This window comes from Aedes albopictus, chromosome 2 (genome assembly GCF_035046485.1).
Source record: "Aedes albopictus strain Foshan chromosome 2, AalbF5, whole genome shotgun sequence".
NCBI classification, from domain to species: domain Eukaryota; kingdom Metazoa; phylum Arthropoda; class Insecta; order Diptera; family Culicidae; genus Aedes; species Aedes albopictus.
Genome location: NC_085137.1, coordinates 179,573,708 through 179,585,872, shown reverse-complemented (window position 1 = coordinate 179,585,872; position 12,165 = coordinate 179,573,708). Strand labels below are relative to the sequence as shown.

General features: G+C 41.4%; 1 protein-coding gene across 1 annotated transcript in view; it reads right to left on the bottom strand.

The window, feature by feature from the left end:
* LOC109397539 (probable G-protein coupled receptor CG31760) overlaps positions 1 to 12,165 on the bottom strand; it is a 128,817-nt gene that overhangs the window by 56,666 nt on the left and 59,986 nt on the right. Inside the window, exons 6-7 of the mRNA XM_029858815.2 lie at positions 11,695 to 12,103; positions 670 to 878 (exon numbers count right to left, since the gene is read on the bottom strand). Of these exons, the coding sequence (XP_029714675.2) occupies positions 670 to 878; positions 11,695 to 12,103 (618 nt within the window). The remainder of the gene's footprint in view (positions 1 to 669; positions 879 to 11,694; positions 12,104 to 12,165) is intronic.

The following is a 12,165-nucleotide window of genomic DNA, read 5'->3' as shown; positions in this document are numbered from 1 at the left end:
CCACGAGCTCGCTGCACTTTACGGCGAACCCAGCATCCAGAAGGTGGCCAAAGCCGGAAGGATACGGTGGGCAGGGCATGTTGCAACAATGTCAGATAACAACCCTGCAAAGCTGGTGTTTGCAACTGATCCGGTAGACACAAGAAGGCGTGTAGCGCAGAGAGCACGATGGGCGGACCAGGTGCAGCGTGACCTGGCGAGCATTGGGCGCGACTGAGGATTGAGAGCGGCAGCCACAAACCGAGTATTGTTGATTATGTCTCATCTCTCATCTTAAATGTTATGTTGAACAAATAAATGTAATTTAAATGTAGCTTAATGAAACGACTGAAAGTTACTAGAAGGAAGTACTAGAAGTTTTCGAGTGATGACGATTTTTTAAAGGTTTCCAAAGAAAACGAACTTGAAAATTCTGAGGTCCATTTTCTGAATGCCTACTTTTTACAGGTGGGACTGGTTTGCTATTCACGGTAGTATAGGTGGACCAAAATACCTTCACTACGTTTATTTGGAAACACACATTCCTCATTCCTAAGGGCTGAATGATTCATTTAATTTGCTAATTCGGTTAGTATGGAAAACAGCCTCCGTCAGTAGTCCTCTCCGTTCGAAAATGGAAGATCCATAATGAAAATCCACTTTCCCATCCCCGCTTATGTACATACTTACTGGAAAGCAACCATGGTGGTGTTGACGAGTGCGATGTTGTAGATGGCATACGAGATGAGCCGGGCCTCGTTGTAGAGTGACTCGGCATTCCGGACGTTGTAGCACACTCGGATGCCCCATGCCAGGAACAGCACCTCGCCGATGGCCAAGCTGTGGTCCCACCAGTTGTAGGAGCACTGTTTGAAAATGAGTCCAGTCTGATCGACTATCTGTGGATTGGCGAGAGATAAACAGAGACCAAGCACGGTGAAAAGTGATTAGTTCATTCACTCCGGTATTGCACATTTTAGGGGTTAATTAGTTGAACGTTTGCGCACCCGTTCGTGTCGGATTGGGGCTGGTCGGGATCGTGTTTGCAATCATGGTTTAATGCACTTGCCGACAGAAGCACGCAAATTCATTCCAACCGGAGATTGCACATCCGCGGTTGATCTTGATAGCTTATTTGCCGAGCGAAGTAAATTAAACTGTTAATCAATTTGGAATTGCGTTTTCTGTGGATGTCTGTTGGGCTCCTCCTCATAGCCCCGAAAACTCTGTTACATTTACTCCACAACCATTCACCCTAGGTTATAGACAATTATCCGAATAAGTAAGTGAAATCGTCATGAGTCGTGATTGTTTGCCTTCCTTCACACTTAAATTGTCCTTTTTCGAACCCCCTTCCCCTTAGGTACACTTTTTGTGTAATAGGGAATCGCGCCACTTGGGCGATGGCTTCTATATTCGTCTGTTTTCTACTATAACTCAGTCAAATTAGAACCAATTGACACAACTTTTGGAATGTGGTGAGATAGGTTTAGTATCTACCCGTGTACAACATTTCAAGTCAATTGGTTCAAAATTGGCTGAGTTATAGTGGAAAACAGACGAATATAGAAGCCACCGCCCAAGTGGCGCGATACCCTACCTCTGATATTTTTGTATGGGTCATCACATTTTGCTAAACCCCCTTCCATTCTCAGATCGTGGCGTAATTAATGGACGTTCTCAGTGAAAATTTGATAGAATTTCCGCATGCTTACATACAAAATTTCAAACAATTTAAAATAAATGATGACTAATGAACTGCCATTCTACGCATAGTTGTCCTATGTTGAAAAACTTGAAACTGAGAAAAACACGATTAAAGTTTAAAAACGTTTTTGGTTTGTTTCGACAAAGTGGTGCAATACATTGAATTTTAGTTTACATAGTATTGTGAGAAATCACTTATATTTTCATACCTGAGGTTCTTTGAATCAAAAGTTTATGCACATATCGTATTTTTTTACTAAAAAATACATAGAGGGATTGTAATGCCTAGAAACGTGATCCTGTCGGCCAAATTCCTATGCATATCAATCCCACAAAAATCTGCACGATTTTGTTCCAGATTAAAAAAACAAAAACTGTTACATTCTCTCATAGCATTACAAAACATTCATTCATAAGGCTCAAATATCTCAGAGCAAAACGGAGCTGAAAGACGACTTAAGTGTGGTTTCACACATTAACACATTCTTTGTGATCGTATAGGTAAAAACCAGTAGAGTGAAGGAGTTGATAAATGAATAAGAAAATTAGTGAATTGGTAAGTGTGTGAGTGTGAGCTGCCGCAAGATTGAGTGAGCTAGTGAGTGAGTCAGTGGCTGATTGAGAAAGTTATAGAGCTTTGGACAGAGAGCTGTTCCATGAATTTGATAGAATATGTGGTCAAAGATGAAGTTCCCAGGTAACCAATAAGCATTTGAATAAGCCGTATTTCTGTTTTATATCTGCATTCGATTTGTTTACTGTCGTATCATAGCAGTCCGACTGCTAAACTGTTCTATATTAGCAATTGAAATGCTATTTCAAATCTGACAGCAGTTATGTAGCATTTTAAATGCACGGTTTGTTTTGGTTAACAAGCAGCATAGCTGCTACTTTATTGCTATAAAACTGCTAAGTAAGATGAGTGATGCTAAACCCACAACACTTTTTCACTTTCTAATTACCGTTCCAAATTTTTAAATTAATTAAATTGGCATTAATTGTTCGTATGTAGAAGCCATTATCATTTGCATGCCCTGTCTTTTATAGGTAGCAACAAAAAATCAATGGAAAAAACACGCCTTGGCAAATAAATCCTGTGCTCGATTAATTTATCAGCACATGCCGAGCCCATAGCATAAAGATGCGACTGCCGGTGTATTTTTCAAGCTTTAAATAGGTCAAAAATCCAACGCACATTATCTAATCATCTATAGCTTACCCTGTAATGCGGCTCAGCACCATCGTCAACCCAAGGATCGAGGGATCAAAGCCCAATTTGATTTAAGTGAGCTAGTAAAATAGCAAGTAAATGAGTTAATGGGGGAGTTTGTGAGATAGTGAGTATGAAAGTTAGTGAGTATTAGGGAAGTTGATCAGCGAGTTGTTGAATAAAAAAAGGCTAGTGAATGATTTACTGAGCTCCTAAGTGAAGTAGTGAATTAATAGGTATATGACTGAGTGCGCTAGTGAGTTAGTGAATTGGTGAATAAGTGAGCTTGTTACTGAGTAAAAGTGTGATTTAATGAGTTAATTAATAAGCAAGTGAGTCAGTTATTGAGTCTGTTAGAGAGTTAGTTAGTAAACAAGTGAATTAGTAAGGTAGTGAATAAATGGGTGTTAGTGAGTAAATGAGTAAGCAAGTAAATGAGTTTGTGAGTAAGTGAGAAATATAGTGAGCTAGTGAATAATGTAGTGAGTTGACAAATAAATGCGTGAGTGAGCGAGTGGGAGTTAGTGAGTTAGTTTTAATGCTGCACCCACGGTGTACAATATTTAGAAGTTGATACCTTCCGGAAATCTGACAGTTTTTTGATGACGTAATTCAAATCTTTCATAGGCGTGAACACAATGATCTAGTACTCCTCACCAATTTGACCAACGTAAAACGATAAGAACGACGTCACATGTTTACATCCTAAATTTATGTTTACATAGGTTACTAGTCTGCCTTGTGATCTTTGTGCCGTGGCTGCACCGCTTCACTGCTGGCTACGTAAAGAACACTACCCGTTTGATCCCTGGCTGGTGTAGTCAATGAGATAGAACAGTAGGCTGTGATATTTTACCACGTTGCGTTACGTATTGTTTCGGTTTGTTGTGATAACTGGCTTCATTAGGAAAGCTGTAAGCTAACTTCTCCTACATGTGAATTAGAATATTCACAGCTAGCTGCTCACTTACGTCATGATTTTTTTGCCAACTCACTCACTTTTGAACATCCTCGCTTACCAACACATTTACTCGCCAATCCACTAAATCACAAGCTCACTTTACATAATTTATTCATACACTCATCTAGTCACTTAGTGTCTAATTAATTAATTCATCAGCTTATTCACCAACACACTAGCACACTCATTAAAAAAAACTTACTTACTCATCAACCTGTTCACACTCCACTTTTGCATGAACTCAATTAGGTACCGCATTTTTTCCACTAACTTACTACTTACATAACACACTTATCTCTTCACTCGCTTATCAACATACACACACATACTTGTCTATTTAGTCACTCACAAAATCATCCAACAAGTCAAATAAACTTAAAATCATTCCCTTGGATGCTCACTCAGCAAATCATTCAATTTACAAATTACTTGTTCAAGAAATACTTTTCTCGCGAACTGGGTTTTACCTTAAAGTGTTGGTGTTAGTTTTTCGTTGTACAATTCAAGAAAATGACGATTTTCTGTAACAATCCTTCGTGGGATAAGTGAGTGAATGGATAAGTAAGAATTTTATTCTTGAAAATTGTACAATAAAAAATAGGCTACTTAAATTTGAATGCTGTAAGTGCTATCTGATAACATATACTAGTCATCCTATTCAACATCCTCAACGTCAATTTGCACAGCATGCAACATCGGCATGCAAGGGCCCATATAGCCGAGGCGGTAAACGCACGGGTATTCAGCATAACCATGCTGAGGGTGACGGATTCGATTCCCGGTCGGTCCAGGATCTTTTCGTAAAGGAAATTTCCTTGACTTCCTTGGGCATAGAGTATCTTCGTGCCTGCCACACGATATACACATGCAAAATGGTCATTGGCAGAGGAAGCTCTCAGTTAATAACTGTGGAAGTGCTCATAGAACACTAAGCTGAGTAGCAGGCTTTGTCCCAATGAGGACGTTACGCCAAGAAGAGAGAGAGAGAGAGAGAGAGAGCAACATCGGCTTCGTCATGCTACACGACAATTGAGCCACTTCATTATAGCTTTAGTTAGGTTAAATATACACTATATTTGCTTTATGTGATCTCCGTGCATTGTGGTCATATGTAACGTAGAAGCGACAAAAACTGATGTTGTGAAGAAGCCATAATTTTCAAGTGAAAAGCAAGTTCTGTTCCAGCTGGAACGTAATGCCAACATAAAATAAAACAATGTACTATGCAGCATTGAAATAATCAATAGGCCGTCCCTCATTTTGCAAAAAATCGAAATGTTATAAGCTCGTTGCTGGAAAAGGATCGTGTCAAAATTTGAAGTCCGTATCTCAAGGCTAAGTGGTTTCTCAAGGTTCCTAAAGTTGTCAAAAACTGTATGGTACCAAAAAACATGAATTTTTTTTCAATGAATTAAATATGCTATTTAACTTGTTGGCGCGGAACAGACCCAGAAAAGCATCGAAACACCGAGTTGTGAGCAGCACATTAAAACGCTTAAAGTTGACGATTTCGTGCAGCTTTAAACTGCAAAAAGGCGGTTTATTAATGGATAGTTGTTTACCATATAATGAATTCATGTTTCCTCCACTTTAGGTGTCATTATGCAGTACCACTGCGGTCTGTTTTACCGACGCTACAGTTAATATAAACTTCTGCACACTATAAATAGTTCATTTTTAATCAGTTCTAAGAGTTCACTAATGTTAAGGATTGTGTCACTTACTCGTATTGTATGTTTAGGTAGAATAACAAATTCAATTAAATATAAGTAGAATAGTAGATTTTGGAAACTTGCCCTAGCTTCTTCCTCCCTCAGTTTTGACTTTATACGATGACATGCGTTCTTCCCTATCAACTATTGTTCTAATTATATATTTCTACAGCTCGGATCGCTGGCAGTGCTCCCAGCGGCAACAAAACTAAAACCGATGATTGGGGTCCTAAACCTAAAAAATGTGCTCAGAATTGCGATATCTTCTTCTTCATCTGTATGGCTCGACGTTCTTACTAGAACTTGGCCTGCCTCTCTTCAGCTTAGTGTTCTTTGAGCACTTCCACAGTTGTTAATTGAAGGGCTTTCTTCGCCTGCCATTGCATGAATATGTATGTAGGGTATCGGGATGCTTCGTTGGCATAGTCCCCTAATTCGGCCTATCTTAACGTTAACCAAAAACTTAAACAAACACGCCGAACTGGATATCGGAAAAGCTTTGCGCCAAGCACCTGTAACATTTTGTTTCAATTTTAGCACTTTGGAGTATTAAAATTGTATGAAAATGTCACTTTGTTTAGCTTTTGTAGACGTCATGATTCTTCGGCTTAGTGGGTAGTCTATACACATGATCATAAATGGCATGATTCTGGAATATTTCGAATTGTCTTTTCAATAACTGAACATTTGATGCGACGGTCAAAGATGTTATTTTGAATTTGTATGTTTGTTTTAACGAATAATAACTATTTTACAAATTACATGTGGGCCGAATATTGAGGACATTTTTTTCACTATGTACCCAAATCTTGGCCCATCAGTAAAGTGACGTCAAAAACACCGATAAAGTGACGCCAACAACATTGCTTTCGTAAGAACCAGAAAGAACGAACAGAAAGATAGATTTTGTGTGTGGTGACTGTAAAAATATAACACAATAATTGGGTTGCATTGTTTTCGTTACTAAAAAAGAAAGAACTTTAGTTTAAGTGATTTATTTATAGTTTTTTGAAAATTTGGCTCCGAAAATGTAATTTGAAAGTATGATTGGTGAACAAACAGAGATAATACCTCAGCAGAAATATTGAAAAAATGAGATAATAAGTGGTTCTAGTGCATGGAAAGCAATAGGCCAACGTTGTATCCACTAATAGGCCAATTTATGTACCATAGACCAACGTTGCATACCATCACATCGAGTCTTTTTAACTTAGTTAAGTAAATTCTTGAATATTTACGTTAGTTTACTTCCAATTGATGAAACATGCATTGCCTAGAGTGCGTAATAGGGTCAACATATTATTTCTAGTGCTATTAATTCATGAGTTATGGTCAAAATTGTCAAGGCGGTTTGCAAATTAGGCCAAGGAATGATCCATATACCCTATATTGTGAGGCAAGGACAATGATACACTATGCCCAGGGAGTCGAGAAAATTTTCCCGACCGGAACGGGAATCGAACCCGCCGTCTCCGGATTGGCGATTCATAGCCTTAATCACTAGGCTCGCTGGCAAGGCTCGTTGGAAATCTAGTGATCATGATCAGATTTCGAATGTGTCGAACGGCATCGCGCGATCATAGCAACAACGATAACATTTTGTCGTCATGCAGCATAACAAACTTCGGTCCGAGAAGAATGATTCGCTCAGCATATGCGAGCGCGATGCGATCGTTATCATGGAGTCGAAATGATAAATTAGTAATTTCATTCAGTTTTTGAGCATTCTTGGTGATTTAACTTCCAGATATGCTTATGAACGTATCATTTCGAATCATGAATGCGGCTTACGGGTGCATAAGTGGCAAACAATGTGATGAATAAAATTTATCACGACTTGTAACATGATCCGATAACGGGTCATCACGCGATAAAGCGTGCATCAGATGCTTTAACTGTCCTGTGATACGAGCACGGTGTGAGGCGTCGGCATCATGCTACTGCAAGAACAAGGCTATCTTGGATTATTCCTATCCTGTATCATTTATCGCTTGAAGCGATTTTTTGCCATCCTTGCTCGCTGGAGACCCCAATGCGATATATATCCACTCGTTTTTAGGTTATTGAGCGAAATATGGTAGATTTCCTTTGAGACCTAAAATAATGGTCAAAATGCTGATTTTGCGTTTGTTTCTTTGTCAATAACTCAGACACGAGTTCAAATATCGAAATTCAAAGTACATTTTTGGCCTTCTCAGATCCTAAAATCATCGGCTTGAGTAGAAAAACGTATGTTTTCATCAAGAAAAAAAGAAGTTCATGCTTTTTTTAATGTCATACAACGTTTGTCAACTTAAGGCCCCTTGAGGGACTGCTTATCCCTTAGATACGGATTTCAATTTTTCACACGATCATGTTTTAGCTAAAACGATCATTTTCCAACAAAGAACTTATAACATTACCAATTTTTGAAAAATAAGGGATGGCCTAATATTCATGCTATTAAGTGAAGTAAATAACTAAAAATGTCTAATCCAATAGTTTTGCGTATAAATTTTATAGTGTGACTGTTAAGCGTAGAATTTCAGTTGTGGGATAGACATGCGTAGAAATTCAACAGTGGGACAATTTGACTTGACATGCTTTTCATTCAGTCTTCGAACAAAGTATGTTATATTTTATCTAACTCATTTTAGTATCATAATGGTCATTTTTTCCGAACTGGTTCATTATGCAATTGAAATGGGCTGCATAATGAAAAATAGTTGTATAATGTTCATAATGCAACTCAGTTGAGTTACATTATGGACATTATGCAACTCAAATGAGTTGCATTATGAAAAAATCATTGCATAATAGTTATTTATGCAATGAGTTGCAAAAAGATGATTTTTTCAGCACGAGTTGTACATTTATCCAACGAGGCTTGCCGAGTTGGATAAATAATACGAGTGCTGAAAAAATCGAGTTTTGCAACGAGTCGCATACAAAATTTTATGCAATGTTTTTTTCATAATGCAACCCATTTGAGTTGCATAATATTCATAATGCAACCCAAATGACTAGCACCGGAAAATCAACAAGAGAAGAATGCGAACCGATACCAATGGCGACGACCACAGCGACGAAAAAGGACTTGCGATTGGAAGCTCGGTACGTGGAACTGCAGATCTCTCAACTTCATCGGGAGCACCCGCATACTCGCCGATATACTGAAGGACCGCGGGTTCGGAATCGTAGCGCTGCAGGAGGTGTGTTGGACAGGATCTATGGTGCGAACGTTTAGAGGTAATCATACCATCTACCAGAGTTGCGGCAACACACGTGAGCTGGGAACAGCTTTTATAGTGATGGGCGACATGCAGAGGCGCGTGATTGGTTGGTGGCCGATCGACGAAAGAATGTGCAGGTTGAGGATCAAGGGCCGATTCTTCAACATTAGCATAATAAACGTGCACAGCCCTCACTCCGGAAGCACTGATGATGACAAAGACGCATTTTACGCGCAGCTCGAACGCGAGTACGACCGCTGCCCAAACCACGACGTCAAGATCATCATAGGGGATCTAAACGCTCAGGTAGGCCAGGAGGAGGAATTCAGACCGACGATTGGAAAGTTCAGCGCCCACCAGCTGACGAACGAAAATGGCCTACGCCTCATCGATTTCGCCGCCTCCAAGAACATGGCCATTCGTAGCACCTTCTTCCAGCACAGCCTCCCGTATCGTAACACCTGGAGATCACCACAACAAACGGAATCGCAAATCGACCACGTTCTGATTGATGGACGGCACTTCTCCGACATTATCGACGTCAGGACCTATCGTGGCGCTAATATCGACTCCGATCACTACCTGGTGATGGTTAAACTGCGCCCAAAACTCTCCGTTATTAACAACGTACATTACCGGCGGCCGCCCCGGTACGATCTAGAGCGACTGAAGCAACCGAATGTCGCCACCGCATACGCGCAGAATCTCGAGGCAGCGTTGCCGGACGAGGGTGTGCTCGATGTGGCCCCTCTAGAGGACTGCTGGAGTACAATCAAAGCAGCCATCAACAACGCAGCTGAGAGCACTATCGGGTACGTAGAACGGAGTCGACGAAACGATTGGTTCGACGAGGAGTGCAGAGCGGTTCTGGAGGAGAAGGATGCAGCGCGGGCGGTAATGCTGCAGCATGGAACCCGACAGAATGTGGAGCGATACAGACAGAAGCGGAAGCAGCAGACCCGTCTCTTCCGGGAGAAAAAGCGCCGCCTGGAAGAAGCGGAGTGCGAGGAAATGGAACTGCTGTGCCGTTCACAGGAAACACGCAAGTTCTACCAGAAGCTCAACGCATCCCGCAAAGGCAAGCTTCATTGGATAAATGTACGACTCGTGCTGAAAAAATCAACTTTTTGCAAACTCGTTACATAAATTACTATTATGTTATATGAAAATATATGTATAAATAGAGCGCCTGGTGCTAAAAAGTCAAAATCGTCAAAAAGTAACATGGGACAACTATGCGTAGAACGGCAGTAAGCATCCCTTTACAAGTTTTACAAGTATTTTTCATGTGAAAAAAACGATGGCGTAACACTATTAGGGGCTGTCCATAAACCACGTGGTCATTTTTTTTTGGGACTTTTCAACCCCCCCCCCCCTCCGCGTGGTCATTAGTCCATACAATTTTTTTTATTAGGCCATACAAAATGGTCATTGGCCGAACCAGCCCCCCCCCCCTAATGACCACGTGGTTTATGGACAGCCCCTTAGCAATTTCACAATACGGAATTGGGAAAACGTATGACAGATGGTTTAAAACCTTGCTCTCCAAAAAGTTATTTATCAACTAATTTTTCAAAAATGCAAGTTAAAACAAATTCAATACACTCTAGATTCCACAAAACTCCATTAGCCAGTTTCCTCGTTCAACATGCCTAAATATTGTGGCATACCAGTTTGACACCCTATTCGCAGAGATGCGAATCGTCAGCATTCGCGCATCATCGAACACCGCGACAACAATACTCGCGCTCCATCAGACATCGCGACTTCGCGACGTCGCGACGCGCATGTCGTCGGTCGTCAGCGACACGAAGACTCGAGCCGGTCGGTCAGGAGAGACCGCGCCGCCGACGATCGCCCTCTTTCGCATCGCAGCAACCGGGCGGCAAGCACGTGTCATCCAAAGCAGGCTGGAGGCAATTTTGCGGCAATCAGCCGAAACTGTAGTGCGGAAATTTACAAATATGCATATCAATCGTCAAAGTTAACGATTCATGGTTCTTCGGAACTTGTCTGCCAACTCTTCTTCAACTCGCAACAACTTTTGCTCATAAAATTTCAAAAGGTGCCCAAGCCAACACCGACAAAGTGTATCAGTAAAAATTTATTGTTTACAATCCTTGCTAACGAGTTGCTCGCACTCCGAAACCACCCTCTCCCGTTTCCCACAGTCCGGGGAAAAAGTGTTGTTCATTTGAATAATTTGTCCCTCCGGCTCCATGCCGAGAACGACCATGGCAAGTTTTGACACCTTCTCTCTGCTTGCTGATCTCCCAACCCGACAAAAGCACCGGGAATCGTTTGTCGGGTTGTTGGGAAAAAGCTCACGTGTGACCCAAAATGGTGGAATGATTGCCGCTCTGGGCTACTTTTATTGTCCTTTGTGCCAGTCGAACCCTCCCCACAATTGTGTTACAACCGCACGACCACAGCACAGGACTGCAGGATCGTCGTCGCAGGATCCCTGTCGGACCTGTTGGAGTTGGAGCGTCCGTCGTCTCCGTGATTCTCGTTTGAAACAATCAAATCAAATGACACCATCAAATATTTATAAGTTGCCACTGGCGCTGTGGCAGAGCTGCTCGCGCGGTCGACCAACCAACGATGAAACACGATTCCAGGGTGGACGCAATGTTGTTCGTAAGGTGTAAGCGAAAATAGAGGTATACGGGTCATTCCATGGAAAGTGTTTTCGCATCGTATAATTGACCTTTGAAATAAAAGTTTGAAAAGGAACCTTTTGAAGATATTATCAGAATTCTTAAAAAGTTGATATTGGGATCAGTCATACTAGAGGGGTCACTCTAAGTTCACAAATTTTTACCATCGCTTCCAATGGAATGGCCCATAGTTGCATACAAATCCGTTCGCTGAACCGGCTGAAAAGGCTTCTAATTAGGGGCGTGCACTTACCTTCTCCGCCGTTGGAGGCGCCGACAGAGTCCAGGTCCCCAAATAAATAAACATCACCAGCAGGATAGGAACCATCCACTGCAGCAGCTGCTTATCGGTGAGTTTGACCTTGTGAGCCGATTTGACCCGATAGGTTAACGATACGCGCCACGTTTTCATCAACAGCGCCGTGTAGGTTACGCAGAAGCCCATGTGACGGGTCCACTTGGTTGCGATGCACGAATAGGTGTCCAGAATTGGAAAGATGGCGGCCATTTCCAGATACATGAAGGCACAACCCAGCAGGGTAATGGTGAGAAATATCGGACTGGCCACCTTGAAGACCTTGATTTTGCGGTGCTGGTACATGTACAGTGTGAGAACGATGGTGAACCCGGCGCACATCACCGAGAAGGTCAGTAGGGTCGTTCTGAAAAGATAAAATAACAGAATCGAAGATAATACACATGAAATCAAAACAAAATGGCAACA